The following is a 20,785-nucleotide window of genomic DNA, read 5'->3' as shown; positions in this document are numbered from 1 at the left end:
AACGAAAGAGGAAGCATTTTCTCCATTTGACAAAGAGACAATACGACCCTATTTTCCAATTGCTTGAAAGATGCTTCAGGTTCGTTTTTGCTACAGAACCGTCTTAAAAATAGTACTCAACTCAAGAAAAATAAGGGTAGTAGGCTTTGGTAATACTCTTTGTATCGCAAGCCGGAGTAAATATTGCATTATAACGTGATAGTCATGACTCTATAACCACATATCTTTCTATCCTTGACATTGACACATTGAGAAATACATCTCAATGTGCATTATATCCAAATTATGACGTATCAACAAATGTTGCCAATATGGTAAAGAAAAGAAAATGCTTTTCTTTTTTTCATGGATTAGTAGCACGAGTTCTTGATTCTTTTGGGACATTAGAACGTTTTCTTTACCTTTCCTTTGAACCATCGATTTCAAGGTTGGTGTTTTCTCCCAAAGTAAATGTCAAAGTAGATTATTGAGCCAAACACTTAGACCCCGTTGACACCCTTTAAAATCTGCCATTTAAAAATAAAAGTCTCTTGAATTCCTCTAAAATCCAAATTGACTACACTCTCGTTGTTTTATTTTGGATAAGAAGTAGAAAATTTTAATTATTTTATTATTCTAAATACGTTGAAAATTAGGGTAATTCTCACTTTACTACCCTAAACGCATCGTGATTTTTAAACTTTCATACATTAAGTTTTTTTTGTTCTAGTATTATACCTAAAGTGAGAATTGTGGGATACTACGGTTAGTTTTTCCATGAGAACCTCCATTAACTCGTGATTTGATGCCCATGTGAACAATGATTGAGTGCCACGGGAACATTAAAGAAAATAAAAAATAAAAAAAAATAAAAATCAAACCCCAATCATCTCTCCCAACAATTATCAAACCCGCAAATCCCAATTCCTACAAAACCCCAAGTCCCCTGTTTTTATCATCGGCGGAGGACTCGCCAGCCTCTCTGTTGCCACCTACCTCAACTCCAAAAATACCCATTTGCTCATCAAGCTTTCAATGCAGTCGGCGACCGTGTCTGAACTGATGTCGTCGACGGTTCCTTCTTAACTATGGCTTCGAAATCTTCATCACCGCCTACCCCAAAGCCTAGAAACTTCTCGACCTCTAGAAATTTTACTTCAGCACCTGTACATTTTATGGTGGTAGTTTCCACACCGTCATCGACCCCTTCCGGGATTTCTGGAACTCTGTCAAGTCCCTCGCGTACCTGATCATATCCATTCCATAATGGAGCTGCTGAGGGGTATCAGATTTTCCGATTCGATCATCGCTTGATTATTTCAGCCATTTTTCGGCGACGTTTTCTTCGACAAAGAGCTTGAAACGACTTCCAAATTGTTCGATTTCATCTTCAAGTGTCTTTCCCAATTTTAGTTTTTTTTTTTTTTTTAAATTTTTGATGTCCACATAGGGGCCAAATTGACACGTGACGTTTAGTTATTGTCCATGTGGACGCCAAATCATGAGTTAACGAATGTTGTTATAGAAAACTTAACAGATGTACGGAAACATCTCACAATTCTCACTTCGGTATGACACTGGAATAAAAAAGCCTTTGATGTATGAAAGTTTGAAAACCATATTACTTCAAGTAGTAAGGTGAGAATAACCATGTGTTTTTAATTGCCGATTGTGAACGGGATCTCGCCGGATCCTCTTTGTAAAGATCGCGAAGATCTGTAAATCGTGTCCTTTTATTGTATATCGTGTGATTAGAAATTATTTTAAATTTTTTATTTAAAGTTAAATACAAATAGTACTTGACAAAAACTAACCACATAATATATGATTAACAGACATAATTCATATATCTCTAGGTTTCTCACAAAAAGAATCTGGAAAGAATCCTGTTGGGCCGATTTCTACCGGATCCAAATAGAAAAATTTTGAGTTTTCACCTGCGGAATCCCCCACTCGGGCCACCCTGCTTCCGTTATCCATATTACACAGGTGGAAACTACTCAACAAGCCCAATATCCCTCACGTGTCACGCACGTGAAGAGACCCGTTCACCCAAACAAGCAAGATGGCGGGAAAATACGCAGTCCATCGCTCTAGCTGACTGACTATATTTCCCTCACTAGCTTCTAGGGTTTGCTGATTTTACCTTTCCGACCGAAATTCTAAAAAAAAATCCCTCTTTTGTCTAGCGACTAGCTCCGGAGACGGAGGCGATGCCGACGTACAACATCAGAGGCATCGATGTCGATTTCCCATTTGAGGCGTACGATTGCCAGCTCGTTTACATGGAGAAAGTCATCCAATCTCTCCAAGAAGTAAGCTTCATTTCCAAAGTTCATTTCTTTCTATTTAAACCACAACTTGTTGTCTGTTTTATTTCAAATTTTGTTTTTTTTTTGGGGCATATTAAGATTTTCAGTGAAGTGTATAATAATGTATTTGGACCGATTTGATGTCAAATTGAAGAATTTGGTAATGAGTGTAGCTCCTAATCATGTAAGATGCTCACCTAAGCATACAATTAGAGCATATTCGAGTCGATTAGGATAATGTGGTTACTGGGTAACAAGATTTTGGTACTCTAATAGCATGAATCCACTTGGTGCGGTGTTCTTTGTATCGATTTTGGTCAAAATTACTTTTTGTTTGATACTTTTTAAGACTTGTCAACATCATTATTATCGTTGTTTTCGTGGGAATGCTTGCCCCAATTGACTTGGCAGTTGGGAACAACCTATCTGGAAACACGGGTATGGCTGCTTATGACCTACCCTTTCTAGACTCTGCACTGGGGGGAGCCTTGCCTTCTTCGAATAATTGGTATAGTTTGTGACTTGTTTGTGCATGTAAAATGCTGCAGAAAAGTAATGCACTGCTGGAGAGTCCCACTGGAACTGGGAAGACCCTTTGTCTTCTATGCGCCACATTGGCCTGGAGGAAGAGTTTGGGCCCTTTCTCAACTGGTCCTAATGTCAAGATGAGTGTGATCACAGGTGATGCATCAGGTGGTCCCTCATCACAGTCTGCGACAAAAGGTCTTCCTACCATAGTATACACGTCCCGCACTCACAGCCAGATCCGGCAAGTAATTCAAGAGTTGAAAAGAAGCGCTTACAGGTCAGTCATATTATGGATTTACAATTATTCAATATCGGTTGACCTTGGTTATCATTATTACTATTGTTATTGTTTTTATTGCTCACTTTATCTAGTTCTTGTATCTTTGTCACCTATTGATGCACAGCGATAGTGTGATCTCCTGATATTAAGGAGACTCGTAGATGAATGTACAATGTGCCTTCCACAATTTGTTTTCTACTCAATAGCAATACACCATTTTGCGATATACCTCACCCTTTACTGGTCAAGACTTGCAATCTTACCCATGCTTTTGTAGTTTTTATTTAATTGTATTTTCAGGTTTAAATAGTTAGTGCGGTGTCAACAATGCTTCTTGTAATTTTTTTTTTTTTGTTGCTTTCTACGCTGATGTACTGTGTGCACTGAAGCCTGTATTATTTGACATATCTTTGAGCTTCGGGAGCAACATAAACTTTCCTAAGTTGCATATTTTACTTTCCACGAGTTAGTTGTTTTTATTGATGGGTACCTAAGGACTGCTTATGATTTCTTGTCACGAAAGTTGCATTGGACTCAAGTTATAGTTAGTTTAACTTATTCATTAACATTTGGTTGCTTAGAAATAACATATACTACTATGGGATCAGTCTTCATACTGTAATTAGTTGAGTAAGAGTTGTTGTGATTACCAACTTATCCACTCCAGTTATGAGCTGTTGAAATCAGTATTGAGTCATTGATACATTCTTGAGGATTTATTTGTTCTTAACTATTTTTGGTAGGATTGAATTATTCTCTTTTTGCTTGACGAATTGTTGTTTGTTCTAAGAGTTCTCTGTTTTTCTTTTGAATTTTCAATATATTAGAAACTGAACTGAGTGTTTGACAATCTGCAGGCCAAAAATGGTAGTGTTGGGATCTCGAGAGCAATTATGCATTGATGAGGAAGTGAGTTTACTTCGAGGAAGAACACAGACAAAGGCTTGCCATGTCCTCTGCAGAAAGCGCACAAAGGATACAAAGCGTCGTTGTTCTCATTACTCTCGTGGTTCTGGTAAATTTTATGCTTGTTACTTTACTTAGGTACGTATGTGATGGCGTGAAAGAATAATTTGGTTGTCATAATATTTAGTTGTCTCAACTTCAGTATATGTTAAGGCAATTTTAATACAGAACCTATTCTCTATGAGACTTAGAACATATTAGCCATTTCGAGTATTACCATTTACTGTCAAGAACTTTTTGGTTCGGCCATAGCATTGCTTTAGATTTGACCCTGACACTTCTTCTGAAATTAACTATATAAGATGACTATGAAGTTCTCCATTCTTAATACCAAAAGGAAGCTAACGGTGCAGCATTGCTCTAGTTTGTTATGAACTTGTGATTAAAAGTACTTAATTATTTGTTTGGATTTACAATGGGCTGAATTTATGCTTGGTGTCTTTATCCTTGATTCATAATTTGTATATACTTCTTTACTTGCTTGAGTGACTGAAGTGAATGTGAAGATGAGTTATTGAGTTATGAAATTGATTAGCCTTATGAGCTCAACTATGTTACTTATTAAATTAACCAGGAATGTTATTGATGATTGATCTGCTCAGGAAGGTTGATAAGTTTATTTCTGTGTTATGTACAGAAGTAACTTGGCTGGTTCTTCTTAGTTTTTATTTTGATGTGATGAACATTTAAGAAAACCTAATTTTTATGTATGTTTGTGCTTCTGTTATAGGTTTCTTGAAGAGTAATCCTCATCTTGGAGATGAACCTATTGATATCGAGGATTTGGTCAATACTGGAAAAAAATTGGGGCCGTAGGTTCTTTTATCTGTGTTCTTTCACTAAGTTAATGGCAACTTACAACCCCCATCTCTATAGTAACCCTGGAAACCCATTGTTATGGTTGCTTAATGTGGTTAGCTTGCTTTTTTTTTTTTTTTTTCCTTTTTCTAAAAACTTGTTAACACTTTCTTGTAGGTGTCCTTATTATTTATCAAGGGAGCTCCATAAGGTTGTTGATATATTATTTGCACCTTATAACTATCTCATTGATCCTGCATTTAGAAAATCGCTACAGGTTGATTGGAAAAACAGTATTCTGATATTTGACGAAGCTCACAACCTGGTAAGTGAAAGTGATAAGCTTTGCTATTATTTTTGACAAAGGAAACTCCAATTTTCTCGATTATCTGAAAACAGCATATGTTGGTTTTGAATTTTATTCCTTGTTCTCTCGTCCACTCTTAGGACTTACACAACTTTTAAACAAAAACGCATTTCATATTAATGCAGATTGGTAATTTGGATTATTATCTGAGTTTTTTGCTTATGCAACCTAACTTAAAAATGATGCAGGAAAGCATATGTGCAGATGCTGCTTCCTTTGACTTGCCCTCTTGGCTTCTTACAGCTTGCATTTCTGAAGCGAAAAATTGTATTGACCTTTCTTCAAAAAGAAGGGAAGACTCAACTGATAAATCACAGAATCCAGATGACTTTGCTATCCTCAGAGGTAAACCTAATTGGTCTATTTTCAGTATTGAATGTTTACCGAACTTGCCATTTCTAATCAATACTATTCCGGTGCATAATCTCTATACTGGCAATATTTTGTTTAGGGCCACTTGGCTTTCAAAAGACTAAAACCCATTGAAGTGGCTATTCCAATTTGCTACCCCCCCCAAACAAAATTTGACATTAAATATACCATATTTATACTTCATGTTGAACCCTGCTGTTGAGCAATAAAATTTTATGTGGTCGCACATTTTTCAAGTTAATGATGCATATCTTGCAGCGCTACTATTGAAGCTTGAGAAATGTATTTCTGAAGTACCTATCGAATCCAAGGAATTGGGATACACAAAGCCTGGGCCTTATATCTATGAACTCCTGGCGGATTTAAACATCTCGCATGATACTGTCCCTAAGCTCATTGCAATACTTGAGGACGCTACTGTACTTATTGAGGAAGATAACCAGGACAAGGCGAATCGAAATGCCTGCCGGCTGGAAAGCATTAGTGACATGCTTAATATAATTTTCAGAGATAAAGACAATAATCATGCGAAATCCTATCGTGTAAGTTTGGATATTGGTTAGTCATGTGAAATCCCATCCGTATAATGTAGGTTTCGGTATTGGTTTCCTCATTGTTATCACCGAGGGTTAGCAAGAGCTTCCTTTTCCAGTTTTGTTTGTCTTGCTGCTTCAGATGTTAATTGTGGATGCTAGTTCATTATCCTTATTTTGGTTCATTATAGGTTCATGTACAAGAAGTTGAAGCCAGTGCAATAGATGGTTTAAAGGGTAAGTGGAGACTTACATTTCCGATATTTTGAAAGAAATTCATTGTTTCATCTATGTGACTAATATGTTTTTGTGCTCTAATACTCCAATACGAGTTTAGTATCACACGCCATGCGTTTCTTCAGAAAGATACGCATGAGGGCTACATCTCAGATGTTAAACTAAATTAGATCAAAATGGGTGGGTCTGGCCCTCTGGGCTTCAAATTTTAGGTCATTTCACAGGTCATACGATATGATTTCTCTAAATTGTTATGTCAAACTTGTCACTGAGTAGCTCAAGAACGTACCTTCTCATTCCCTGAATATAGAACTGAGAGGTCTGGCCAAATCGAGTGCAGTAGGAAACACCAAAGGGAAGTGGAGGAGATGCCAATATTTTAAGACATGATAATGGAAAGAAGGTTCAAGTTGTGGTTTCTTTTGATTTTATGAGCCCTCTGCTGTAATTGGTGAACACAAAATTTGGTTCTGCAAGATCACTTTTTAGTACTGTGAGATGCATTTGACGATTTGTCTTGGTATGATGGTGAATCAATGTGGAGTAAATTAGTAATATCTCAGTAAATTTCAGTGAAGTAGGAGTTCGGGGCAAATCAAATGGATGATGCAAAAGAGGAGTTTTGTTTAGATCCATAGTTACCCTGGTTTTGTCTTCTAAGCAACAAAATAGAGCATTAGAAGGGTTGGTTTTCAATCGTTTAACACTATTGTATTGTGTTTCAGAGTGGGAGAGCCATGATGATCTGATTAGTTCGCTATTCAAGCTTTCTTTCTTGTGAGGGGATCTAATCTGAACTTTGTATCAAGCCATGTTGCTTCACCTTTTTAGATTAAGCTTTTCATATACTGATATACGATTGATATTCTTTCCTATAATACTGACCATTATATTCTTACCCTTCCGTTTTCAGGGAAGGCTTCTAGGACACTTAGCTGGTGGTGTTTTCATCCTGGAATTGCAATGGAAGAATTTGCCAGGATAGGTGTGGGCTCTATTATACTGACATCTGGCACATTATCTCCCTTGGATTCGTTTGCACAGGAACTGAAACTGTAAGCTACTTTTGTGCAGCTTATTTTCCATTTGGTTTTAGTGTGGCTGACTTGAGTTCTAAAAAAGAGAATGGTTTATTTGTGTCTCAGAGAGTTTCCTGTGCGGCTAGAAAATCCTCATGTTATTACCCCGAATCAGATATGGGCTGGAGTTGTACCAGCTGGCCCTTCTGGATTCTCTTTCAACTCCTCTTACAGAAATCGTGATTCTACGGAGTACAAGCAGGACCTTGGAAATGCTATTGGTATGTTACATTTTTTGGTTGCTATTTAAACCACTGGTCTGGATAACACCTTTTGTTGATAAATTAATAGCTTCGTTGAACCCCAGCCCTTCAAAACACAAAATTTGCTTATTTCATATTTCAAATTGTTGGGAGGAATGATTTTCTAAATTTGTAATTCATGGGATTTCAGATTTGCCAAATACGTCAAAGTAGTGCAATGTAATATTGCCATTCAAATTTTCTTATATGCAGCTGATGTAAATAGGTGTTGTGTTAGGCTTAGGCATTGAGTAGATCTGCTAGTTAGCAATACGATTTGCAATTGATGTATTTGTGCTTTATTCCCTAAGATTTAAAAGTTATGTCCTCTTACTCTTGATGTGTAGAGCGTACTTTTTTTAGAACTGTAGAGCTTGGTACTTGATTACTAGCCGAGTCAAGAGACAAAGCTAATTGGAGTGTCCATATTGTATACTGGTTATTATTGAGTATCACTTAGAAAATCTATGATGTTCTGACTTTCTTGTTTCAGTCAATTTTGCTCGAATTGTTCCCAATGGATTGCTAGTATTCTTTCCATCGTACTACATTCTGGACCAATGCATTACCTGCTGGAAGAAAATGGTAAGGAATCAAGTAGATTCTGTGAAGAGGTCAAATTGATTTGCTTTCGTCCCATGACACAGTATGTTCAATTTATGCAGAGCCATGCCAATTCAACTACAACATGGGAAAGAATCTCCAAACATAAGAAACCTGTTGTGGAACCTAGACAATCTTCGTTGTTTCTTTTGTCAATTGAGGTGATCAATATGACCTACAAACAGTTAGAAATTTTCTTATTTATAAGGATGTGGTCTTTCTCATATGTTGCTTGATTATATTTCTGGTAGGATTATATGGCAAAGCTGAAGGACACCTCAGCTTCTGGTGCAGTATTTTTTGCTGTTTGCCGTGGTAAAGTATGTCTGGTTCCTTTTCAGAATCACTCAAATTTTGTGCTCTGGAAGACTCCTTGTACTGATTTATTGAGACTAAAAGAATCTATTGTGAACATTTAGACTGTTATACAATAGGGGGTTTTATCCTACATATTTGCTTAATAAGTGGCTTTAAAACAAAACCTTTTTGTGTTCGTCTGGTATCACTATCATGGATGCTTTATTATTTGATAAGAGCATTTGAAGTGCTTGATTTTCGGTCGCAACACCTTTTTGGGTGGCTCCAAGAGAGGAAGTAGAAACTTAGAGATGGTGACAGTATGAAAGTTTAGAGCATCAATATGTTGCACGAGGCATGATTATTGTATGATGCTATTTGGTCATATTTTATGAAAGGGCTCTCTTATCTCTATTCTGCCACAAAAAAACTTCCTTGAAATGTGTTATCATTTGGACTCTAGTTCAAAAGCAATACGTCTCTCGTGCTGAACACTCTTTTATGGCCTTAATTGCACTGTTCAATTTTTTTTTCTGACAAGCATCGTGAGTGTACTGTTTATGAATAACATGTTTATTGGCGTTATTTACAGACACTAGCAGCTCTAGAGTCTAGACTGCCTACATTGCTAGAAAATTTAGAATTTAATGCTGCTGAATAGTTAAATTGCAGGATCTACCCTGATTTTAAGAGTCATACTGTATAGGTTCTTGGTTTATGCTTCCTATCATAATGTTAATCAAATTTTTGGGTGGTTTTGAAACTGTTGTTCTACACTTCTACTATATATTTGGTTTAGACCTTCTTGCTGAAAGCTTAAGCTAGTGATCACAATTGATTGTCAATAATGTGTCAGGTAAGTGAAGGACTAGATTTTGCTGATCATGCTGGAAGAGCTGTAGTCATTACTGGTCTACCATTTGCCACAAGGAATGATCCTAAGGTGATAATTCCCCCCATTTTATCTTCAGAATACTTTTTCTATGTGTATATTATCAAGGTCTTGGCTGCTTAAAAAAGTTGAAATTGAGACCACTAACAAAGAAGTAGAAATGGAGAACGGTGATTTTATCAAGCACTTCTGATTCTGTTATTGACACTAAGTCATGCTGATACTTGTGATTTTATTTTTGACTGCTAGCATGATTGATAGTTGTTGAAGATAGTACTATGAAAGCTAATATAAATGTTGATTTACCCGAAGCTACCTCTCACATGTGATGCTGATTGAGGAAATTGTTGATATTGAGGCATTAGATAGAAATCTTATGCACAACTCTGTCTATGGAAATGAGTATGGTGATTCGTGAACATTCACTGTGAATAATTACATATTAGTATACATACATGCATACAAAGTTACAAACATATCTCAATTACATTGCTCGAATATGAATCTGTGAGTATGAACTTATGTTTCATGACAATGGCTAGTATTAATATAGACATAACTCGTTTGACAATCTCACTGTATATGTAATTCATTACTTGGTCTCTCAGTAACTTTTACTTTCCTATGGTGCTTTGGTTTGATGATCTAGAGATAATCAGAATGTCCTTTAAATTCTCTTGTAACATTTTCCATTCGTTGGAATGCTTACTTGTATAGTTGCTGCATCTTATTCAAATTTCGACACTCATATCAAATGACAACATAAAACAGGTTCGACTGAAACGTGAATACTTGGATCAGCTGGCATATTCCCAAAAGCAAGCATGTAAGGTAAAAGTCTTGCTTGGTGTGAGATGCCATTTTCAACTAGCATGTGCTTTTCCTTATTCATTTTGCCAGTTTTCCTACTAATTTTTATCAAAACACTGAAGTTGAAGGTTCTAACTGGAGAAGACTGGTACAATCAACAAGCATTACGAGCTGTGAATCAGGCTGTTGGGCGCGTAATCCGTCATCGTCATGATTATGGAGCAATTATTTTTTGTGATGAAAGGTTGTTTCTTTTTTCTTTTCCTATTGTTATCTCATGACTTGCTATATATTAAAATGCATGAATCTTTGTTTCGTCTAAAAGAAAATTGATGATTTGGTTTAATGTAAGATCAGATTAACTTCTTGTAACCAGATGCAGTTTCAACATGTTGTTGTAACTGTAAAGTTCTGGTTTTTACCCCACCCAGCCCTATAAAACAGGTTGAAAATTTTCATAAACTACTAATGTAGTTTTTTTCTTGACAGCAAAGTTCAATATTACCTTGCATGTGGTCGATTGCCTCCGTGGTTAGGGCCCTCGTATTAATCCCACTGCACCTGGGTTCAAACCCTCCCCACTGCCCTTAGTGTACCTTTTATTAGATTTAGAACTACCGCTTGTAATCAAAGAAATTCAATAGTACCTTTAAATAATTCTCTATATTTGACTTTAGTTTTCCATTCCAAATGTCCCACAAAAATGTTGAGCTCCTTTTAGTTTTTACAACCTGATTTTTCTGCAAAGATATCGAAAGTAGAGAAGGTCAATTTTTGGGTGGCTTTTTGGCTCATGTATCTCCTGTTTTTAGGAACACTTCCCTGTCTGATAATATTTGAGAGTGGAAAGCTGTAGTGTCAGATGAAAATAGGGTGACTTAAGATGGATGTAGTTTGTTGAATTAGTGTTCTCTCTTCTGCTCATGGGGGATTGCTTGTCAACTTTTCTATACAGTTTCTATTTGAAATAAATTCATCTCGTGAACAAAGAACCCCTGATTTTTCTGCGACCATGATTGAATTCATCTGAACTAGACTAGATTCTATGACAATTTATTTATTTTACCTCTTTAATATCTTTTATTTATTTTACCTCTTTAATATCTTTGGCTGATCTTTAGTGTTTATGGGAGTTGTTTAATTTATAAACTGTTATCAAGAGCCAAGTTGGTTTTAGATTCACAAGCTTCTAGTGAAAAAAAAAAAAAAAAAAAAAAAAAAAAAAAAAAAATTCTGCTCTTAAACTGTATTTCTCTACGGATTTTGCTTTCATTGATTTTGTAATCAATCATATATGGTTTAATTAGCAACACTGATCTCTTCAATTGTATGTGCATATGTACTTTGTCTAACAATGGAGTTATTAACAGGTTTGCACATTCAAACCGTCAAGCTCAAATATCGCTCTGGATACAACCTCATATCAAGGTGCTTTATGTTTAAGAATAACCTTGTAATCTATAAGAACTTTGTACTTATATTGTCTTTTCAGTGTTACCCCAACTTTGAGGGGGTAGTTTTTTCATTGTCGTCAATCTCAAATCTCACTCTGGATACAACCTCATATCATTTTGCTTTATGTTTACGAATAACTTTTAAATCTGTAAGAACTTTGTATTCATATTGATTTTTCAGTGTTACTCCAACTTTGGGGATGTAGTTTTTTCGTTGACCCGATTCTTTCGGGATGGAGATCGGGGTCCTACTAAGCTGCAACAAGCTGAAAAATGGGGTAAGAATAGTGCAGTTAAGGATAAATATCCATGAGTCTTTAAGGTTTTATTGCTGCTCCTATCAAATGATGTTTTGAATGGCACATCATGTCTACATTCTTATCTCATTATAAGTACAAATTAATATAGCTAGGTTCACAAGTTTTATCTTTTACGACCAATCCTTGAATTGAACAGGAAAAGTTTCATGCTTTTTTCATGATAGGAAAACAAGTTTTTTTCTTCACATCATTTAACTGGTTTTGAAGTTAGATAATTTCAAACTATCGGCTGTCAGTTTAAGTGTGGAAATCTGGTAAAGGTGTCACCAAAGGCATCGTTTGAATGGAAGTAGGAGAAGAAATCATTAAATTATTTGGGGGAGACTCTTCCACTAGCTTTCACAGTATTACTGGTTAAATAACTTTATTTATTGGCTGCTTTACATGTTCTTACGAAGTCATCTCATCATTCACCAAACTCATCTTTCTGTCATACTTTTCTGTAGATGCAATTTCTACTTCAAAATCGGTACTCCGTGAGCAGCCTGATCATGAACCATCTTCTCTAGGTTCATCAACTTCAGATTATGGTAGATCTTTCTTTCTTGACTGAATGTTCTGTTTTTGTTATCCTCTTGCCTGCACTGGCCTATTATTGATTCACCTTTGTTAACTATATGAATTCCCTTCCAAATAATGTGGTCTAGGGAGTTCCACTAATCAAAAGATAATGTATATGCGATGATGTAAAATGGAATTTGGTAATGTTATTCATTGCTTTGAGGTTGTGCTTTTATCATACTGGAATTTTCAACTGAATTTCCATGTCTCTCTTGTATCATTACATCAGGTTTACCATTTTCGTTTTATTAACAAAGTATAAGTTGTAACATATGACTAAAGAGAATCCAAAAGTTATTGTTGTGACATTTAAGTAGAATATCTGTTAACCTTGAATTTGTTAGATACAAATATTTTGGGGCACGACGTTGCATGAATCACTTTGGGATGCAGTATAGATAGTAAGATACTGATTACTTCTGTAGATATATGTTTCATGAACAATAATTATTTTATGAAATGGGTATGATCTGAAGAGACAATATGCTCAGGTCAATATTTAAAATCCCAGAAAGGTAACTTGGATAGAGAAAGAATAACTAAAGTTCATTACTGTTTATATGGGTCAAATTGCATTACTGAAATATTTTTAGCAAAGATATGTGTTGGCTGGTAAGATAGAGGAAAAGATTATGGTTTCTCTTATCTTTTATTATTTTCTCCTTCTGTGCATAAGAAACCAAATTTCATTAATTAAAATGGAGGAGAATCAGAGGATAAAGATTCTAACAATCTTATTTTCTTAGGGATAAAGAGTCTAAGATTGTTAGACTAGGTCTTACATTCTCTAGTGAAATAGATCTGACATTCTAACGATTGAGGAATGGAGATTTTACAAGTACTAAACTTAACCCAGAAAACATCATCCCTTGGACCTGTAAAATTTGAAAAGGAAGGTGTTCTGAAATTTTGTGGAGGCCGTCTAAAACAGGGAAGATATTGCCTTTGTTTTCAGATGTTTGAGTGGTGATCGCCAGTTCATTTGTATCGTCTTGATTGGATTGAAGAAAGTTCATTTACTTGAAGCCAACTTCAAGATGCAACTTTAAATAAAAAGTTGATGTTATTATCTTTAGTTTTTTCTTTTCATCTGTTTCTGAATTTTCTTTGCTGTAGTTTGAGCTGAACTCAATTGTCATTCCATTTCCAGTGCTGCTGTTTAAAGCATCTTTTGTGGTGCGACAACCTTTTAATGCTGTAGTTAATTTGATTACCTTTATTCATTTTGTAGGAACTCCAGGGAAAATATATGAGTTGAAAACTGAGGAACCACCAGAAAAATTTTACTTGGACCAGTTTCTACCTAAGGTAAATCCTTTCTCAGTACCTCTGCAAACATTCATATGAATGATATGTCACTAGTTTTATATTGTATTACTGCAATCTGCTTCTTAGTTATTTGTACTTGTAGACAACCGCAGTTGGTCAAGACTCCGCTGTAAAATCGCCTTCTTACCTACTTAAAGCTAGAAGGGACAAAATATCAAGCCTGTTAGGCGAAGTCCTTCCTGCCAATCGCTCATCTCTTACTTGCTGTAAGGATCAGTCTGCGTCATTAAAGTGTTCAAATGATCTATTTCAAAGTGAGAAAAAGATGTGTATGAGTGAGAGGGAAACTATGCAATGTCAAGAAAGTAAGGTTCTTGGGTTTCCTGGCAAAAATGAGAAACGCAATGAAGAACAACTGATAGCACCTTGTTCCACAAAGAAGTGTAAATTAGAGCATGGTGCAGAACAACATGACAGTTCTAAGCATTCATCTCTTGCAAAAGATGCTCACTCATATGGTCTTTACTGCACTAATAATTCAATGAAAAGGGAGAGTTCACATAGATCTGACAGTGGAAGTGCACAAAATGCTCAAGTTGGTTCAGCTTTGCTGCGCAAAGATAAGAGAATCATACAACAGGGAGATGCCAAGTTTCTGAGCCAGAAAAAAACGAGTGCAATATCCAGCCCTGTGCCTTCTGGTGATGAGGAAACCAGAGGATCTGAGTTTCTAGTTCAGGTAAGGTTTCTGTTGATGTAAATTCTTTTTATCATGGCTGGCAAACATAATAAACTATAAGGTCTTATTTTCTCATGGCTTTCATTCAAAGGACCATGAGAAGGAAACTGACATAGGCGATGGGCCTCATAAAACATATAAAATATGTTAATTGCCACAAACAACTTAAGCTCACATGCTTCTCGTTGCTATAGACTGGTTCTATTATATACACAAGCTGGTGTGCTTGATGCTTAATTATGCCCTTGTTGCCTTACAATGATTATTACTTGTTATCCTGAATGGGATACTAAAGGATTTACCTGGTGGCTGAAAATAATGCAGAAACTGTTGCGATCTACTGTTCTGTGTATGCTTAAATTTCTTAACACTTGGGGAAGATTCGTTTTCCAGGCAGTTTGGTGGGGTTACTGTGATGAGGGAAGACTATGGAAATGTATATGCTGAAGAAATGAAGTAGATTAAAGGGTATTGAAATTACCGTGTGGTTTAGATACAGGAAAAAAAAGGTAGATATGTGGAGTTTTTATTTAGACTGGGGAAAAATAGCTAATGGCAAATATAAAGAAATGAATATAAAAAAGTTCACACTTCTGAAACATCTTCCGTGAATTTGAGAAACATAGATTTTTAGTTTACCATTTGTTCCTTATGACATTTCAGAAATAGCCCTCCCAACTCCTAATGTCATACCTGAATTCTTCATGTGAATTTGTTAATTCAGTAACTAGGCATTTGAAACTCTTAGAACTACTCTCTCAGAAATGAGTTTGGTGGTGTTTCTTCTCTGGAATCACAGTTTTTCTGCTTAGTACTCTGAGCAACTTGGTGTTGATGACGTTTTCCTTATGCCTTACAGGTTGAGGAAAAACTTAGTGCTTTGGAATATAAAGAATTTGTAAATTTGATGAAGGCACTTAAGTCCAAAGCTATGAAGATAAATGAGGTTTTGCAATCCATTGCGAGCTTGTTTTCTGGAAGAGAGAGGCTTCCTCTTCTTAAAAGGTAATCCTCCCATCTATATTTAGATTTTAACATATAGACTCGTGATATCCAGCTTTGTGAGCATGAAAGTGTATTTCAACAGTCACTGTTTGAAAAACCAATGGGTAACATTTATCAAAGAAAGTACTTTATCAGAGTTTAAACATGAATTGCTGAATTTTGGTCCATTGTTGATGATCATGAGTTTGTAGTAGCCGACGAGTAAATGATTAAAAATTGTGTATCTTTCTGCATGTCTCTGTCTCTGTGTGTGTGTATAAATATGACTAATGATTATACACCAAGAGTTTTGCTCCTCATATTCTAGTTCTCACCATTTCTGTCTTGATTTTCAACAGATTTAAGGATTTTATCCCTGCAAAGTATCACTCTATGTATGAGAACTATTTTCAAACAAATGACGGATCTCTTGATATCCAAGGTAAGAAACTCTAGTTTACTTAAAACCTGAATTATAACATTTGCTGTGAATGTGATATAAAAATAGTATACACCAACAAATTTTGGGCAAGATCAAGTGTAATTTCGTATACATATATATAAAGGGAAAATATCTAGATAATGCATTTCTTTTGAAGAAAGGAAAGGATCACATTGTGGGACCACCCTACAATGTGATCCAATGATCTAAGCCATCTATTCATTTGTTTCATGTTCACAATCTTGGGGGAAGAACATTTTCACACACACACGAGTTGATTTAGTAAGGACCTAAGTTACAGATGTGATGCACTCTTAAGTGTTTTATCTATATACATCTTGGAGGCTTTTGTAGAATTTTATGGTTTACTTACCTTATTCTGTATAGAAAATTTCGAGGACAAAGATCTAATTTGATCTCCTTGGTCCTCAAGCAAGTAGATCCACTACTAGAAAAGAATAGGAAACATCCTAATTAGATGCTAAATCAAATTCAGATTTCAAAATAATACTTGTTGCCTATTTCCTCACATCCTGAAAGTAATTTGAAAGTTAAAATTAGACATGCCTCGAGTTTAAAAGTTGATTCTACTTTATCTTTGAAGTTTAAACATGATAAGGTGCTCTAATTTGACAGGGTGATATATCCTTACATGTATTTTAAGGCTTAAACACATAAAAAAAGTTGAAGAAAACAACCCCTTATTCTAATAAATTACTTGTCATGCAGGAAAGTAAAACTCTTAAGAGGGGGTTTTGTGCGTGTTTGGCTCCATAAAACTTCATGAATATTTCTGGAGCAATTGGGATGCGTAAGTACTTGTATCAAGAATCATTCGTGGATTCAGTATTGTACTTGAAATATATTGTAAGTCCAACTTGATTTCTGATTGATAGCTTTTTGCTTGGTTTACCTCACTGTTAATGCAGATAAATGTTGTTTTCTACCCTTCATATGGAAGTAAAAGAACACACTTTTTAAGGTCAAGCTATTCCCAGTGATCCCATTCTACTGGGGTTCAAGAACCGGCCTGGTATTTCAGCTGAGGTCTCCCGCAGGTAGACACTTTGAAAGGATGCTCTGGGTCACGAAGCTACAATTTGTTTTTGAGAGAGGACAAGACTACTTGCTCTAGTTGTACATGGATAAATAGTGCAAGGGAAGCTTTCACTCACTCTTATTAGCTTCTGCAGCCTTTCACGGTGAATGGAATACGAATTATTATAGTGGTAAACTGCTGTAGTGACCTGGGTGAAGGGGATGCATTTGCGCATTCCGGATTCTCTTCTTCAGCAATATTTTTTTGTAGCTGCTGTTACAGCTTCAAAGGCAGTGTATTGCCAAAGCTTTGTTTATACTGTGTTAGAAAAGTCGGTTTTGCTTCTCAATCTTTGGTGATCTTTTTTTGGCTATAACAAGTAGTGCTTCTCAAAAGGGCAATATACATTGAGTGATGCCTGGGCTGGCACAAAGTGGAAGGGGAAGAGTGGAGAAAAGGGGCTACTATTAGGACGAGAGAAATGATTTCCGGAACTTTTTCTCCTTTATGCACACCCCTATTTATTTGTCTATTGATTTTTGTATTTATTCAATTTAAAGACTAGGTATAAGCAAATAAGTACATGGGGAGAAAAAGAGTACAAAAATCACTTTCACCCATGTTAAGTTGGCATGGATAGATCTCAAATCCAACTCAAAATACTTCCCACTCATTTTTGGTTGCCATGGCTCCGTCAGCCATGATGGGTGCCATGTCGATTTTGAGTCCAAGCCCAAATCATTGGCGCTGACGTCAGATGTGTTCCCCGAGTCCTTTACATTTTTTTCACCAAGCACGTGAGCCGCACAAGCCCGGCTCGGAGAGTGGCGTGACATATCTTGTTGCATGAGTCCCACCACAACAGTCGTCAAGACACGTGTTTAAATCTTAGATGTCTACTTCAAATTCTCAATTTATTTCGGAAACTATTATTGACATTCTAAAAATCTCATTCTCACTCTTCATGTGAGAAAATTTGGAGTGCAAAATAAGATTTTTGGAGTACCAATAACAATTCCTGTTAATCCAATTCTTATTAATTTCTGTAATAAAATCTAAACAAATAGAATAATAAAATAATAAAATTTCCAACACCTACTTTGAATTTTTTCACTAAACACTAAATTAATTTTTTACTTCCCACACCAAAACTCTATACAATTTTTCATATCCTTATTTTTGAACATTCTTATTTTATTTTCTACATTCTTATTTTGTTTGTCCTTGCAAAATCGGCATCGCCCGTTGAAGGTTGAGTCAAAGCCGGAATCGCATGGTTGACTGTCGAATTGTACTTGAAAATTTAAACAAAATTTTTGATTGACATGACAGTTACTATTCACAATGGGTGGATCGTGAATAATAATCGTCATGGTAGTTACTATTCAAGTGAATAGTAACTACCATAAGTCCAATCCTAAATTAAAATCCATCAACATGGATGGAAATGCCCTTTGATAGATGACTGTAATATGACTAGGTGCGATGCACTTAGATGAATTTGTAATGACCACTTGAAATGAGATATTTAAAATTTCTTTATTTAGTGCCTATGTAAGTATATATATGTTCACGTAATACATCTATCTAATATTTTGTGGTGTAAATAAGGTCATCTCTAGCCTAGAGTTATAGACCATTTTTAGTCCCAATTGGTGCATAACTCGTCTCTAGCCAGGCCAAAAATGAATCTTATAAAAAGACTCATGGCTAAATTTATCTTAGGACTAGATACTTATAACAAACCCTCAGGTCATTCGGCGGGCTCAAACATGTGCATCCCAAGCTAAATGGAAAGATTTAGCCTTGTGTGACTTCAGACGAAATTTTTTTTCTTTATAATATTAATTTTTAAAGAGCTAAAATATAGTAAAGGACTACGTTTAACTCTACGAATGAAGATGACATGACCAAAAACTTTTCTCGCGTTACTATACACTACTTATGTACTATATGAGTCTATGACACCATAACAACTGCACTCTCCTGATCTTACATACATCGATCATTGGCCACTCCTAGTGTATGCCAGAATAATGCACCCAAAAATAACTAAAGACTTTTTAAATCCTATATATCCGAGCACCGGGGAACATGCATCAGACAAGACCTTATTCAAAGTCCATAAAATCTCACCAAAAATTAAACGATTAACAAAGAGTCTTATTTTCTTGAAGGCTACATCTTGTTTATATTACAAGCAAAGCATATTGCATGTGATTAAGACTACCGAGAATAATTCAACAAAATTAACAATCTTAAATTACATTATTAATTTTCTGTAGCACCAATAATCTTCATGTCCAATTCTTTGCTGAAATCCACGTACGATCCCTTTTCCTTGAGTTTCAAAATTTTGAAGACGACGACGATCTCTCCGAAACTCCGCCTGAATTCTGACGCAAATCCACGACCAAATCAGCGAAGGCGCTTAATATGAACCTGTAAGACTTCTTCTCGTTGAGGTTGAGATAACAAAACAGAAGCTCTTCCATGAAATTCCAATCCACCTTTGCATGATGTCGAAGGCGGGCTTCAACCACCTCATGCATGGATCGCTGAAAATCGTCGTATGGGCTCGGAGAGTAGGTTAAGACCGCGATACAGTCGTTGGGAAGCGTGACGTCTTTCGCGTCATCATTGTTATTAGAGTTCAACGTTGTGGCCGAGTCGTTTAGGGTTGGAGTTGAGATGGAGCTTGAGCCCAAGTCCTCGGATGTAGTGGTAGTACTTGTCCGAGCTTCCTCCATGACCGAGCTTGATGCTCGGCCGGGGGACACAAAGAACCTGTGGGAGCCACAAAGATCCACGGCAGGCGGATCAATATTGAATCTAGGCGATTCGAACAAAACCCCACCTGAGTTTTGATCAGTTTCATTGTCCGGCCGACGTTCTTTCAGGTGTAAGGTTTTATCCCAACAAGCCTCAGCATGACGATCTTCTTTAACCCTTCTTTCATCGTTGTCGTCGCCGTCGTCTCTCAAGTAGAGTGATCTGAAATTCTCAAACAAAAACTGATCAATATCGGACAGGGAGGCTGCATCGTCGTTGTTATTTGCTTCCTTCTTGTCCCGATTGACGGCGAAAGAAAGGGTTTTCGGGTGCTTACAGCCTGATCGGATCCACTTTCTGGAGGGGAGTGGGATCTGTGGGGGTGGCTTTTTTATCTTGGAGAGGTAATCTTGGAGATACTTTTGGAGTTTATTGGGCATTTTCTTGCTGATATGAATGTAATGGGATTGAGCGAGAAAAGTATGGGGGGTGGAGTGGTTTTTAACAAACAAGCAAGGAAAGTAACATATGTGATTCAATTGTTTTTTAAAAACGTTTCTTTTATAATGCATTAATTTTTATATGTAAACATGGAAGAAATTTATAGGGCGTGGGGATTTCTTGACTATTTCTCCGAGATTTTGACCATTTCTGAAAATTGTGAACGTGGTAACTTTCGAGGACTGTTTTGGAAGCATCATGATGAGTTTTGCTGTAAACGTTATTAGTACATAATAATTATTTAGATTTTTATCGCAAATGGTTCTTAAAATTGATCAAACTCATTAATTTGATTCTTCACTTTCAAAATCAATCAATATCGTCCCCAACATTCACTACTGCACATTAATTTGGTTCTTCTGTTAAGATTCCGTCAACTATTTTATTAGTTTGTATATAGGACCTACAA

General features: G+C 36.1%; 2 protein-coding genes across 3 annotated transcripts; one reads left to right on the top strand and one right to left on the bottom strand.

Moving 5' to 3' along the window:
• The first annotated feature begins 2,048 nt into the window (after positions 1 to 2,048).
• On the top strand, positions 2,049 to 17,656 carry LOC137708893 (RAD3-like DNA-binding helicase protein). Of its 2 annotated transcripts, none has more exons than XM_068448054.2 (25): positions 2,049 to 2,294; positions 2,840 to 3,096; positions 3,957 to 4,114; positions 4,796 to 4,877; positions 5,041 to 5,188; positions 5,419 to 5,575; positions 5,861 to 6,144; positions 6,327 to 6,372; positions 7,286 to 7,427; positions 7,518 to 7,672; positions 8,187 to 8,278; positions 8,359 to 8,457; positions 8,548 to 8,616; positions 9,450 to 9,536; positions 10,257 to 10,316; positions 10,418 to 10,539; positions 11,666 to 11,723; positions 11,931 to 12,027; positions 12,516 to 12,599; positions 13,862 to 13,938; positions 14,042 to 14,638; positions 15,498 to 15,643; positions 15,982 to 16,064; positions 16,794 to 16,875; positions 16,994 to 17,656. In XM_068448054.2, the coding sequence occupies exons 1-24, from the start codon at positions 2,193 to 2,195 to the stop codon at positions 16,799 to 16,801; spliced, it is 3,210 nt and encodes a 1,069-aa protein (XP_068304155.2). In that variant the 5' UTR covers positions 2,049 to 2,192; the 3' UTR covers positions 16,802 to 16,875; positions 16,994 to 17,656. The 2 variants fall into 2 exon arrangements, with proteins under 2 accessions (XP_068304155.2, XP_088546005.1); XM_088689879.1 differs by having other exon boundaries at positions 2,056 to 2,294; positions 17,026 to 17,656.
• A 1,589-nt stretch (positions 17,657 to 19,245) lies between these two features.
• On the bottom strand, positions 19,246 to 20,423 carry OFP14 (ovate family protein 14). Its single transcript, XM_068489526.2, has one exon. It carries the CDS (start codon positions 20,313 to 20,315, stop codon positions 19,452 to 19,454), a length of 864 nt encoding a protein of 287 aa, XP_068345627.2. The 5' UTR covers positions 20,316 to 20,423; the 3' UTR covers positions 19,246 to 19,451.
• Positions 20,424 to 20,785: the final 362 nt, after the last annotated feature.

This window comes from Pyrus communis, chromosome 17 (assembly GCF_041283825.1).
Source record: "Pyrus communis isolate YQ-2024b chromosome 17, ASM4128382v1, whole genome shotgun sequence".
Taxonomy (NCBI): domain Eukaryota; kingdom Viridiplantae; phylum Streptophyta; class Magnoliopsida; order Rosales; family Rosaceae; genus Pyrus; species Pyrus communis.
Note: the sequence above shows the minus strand (reverse complement) of the source record. Positions and strands in the feature narration are given on the sequence as shown.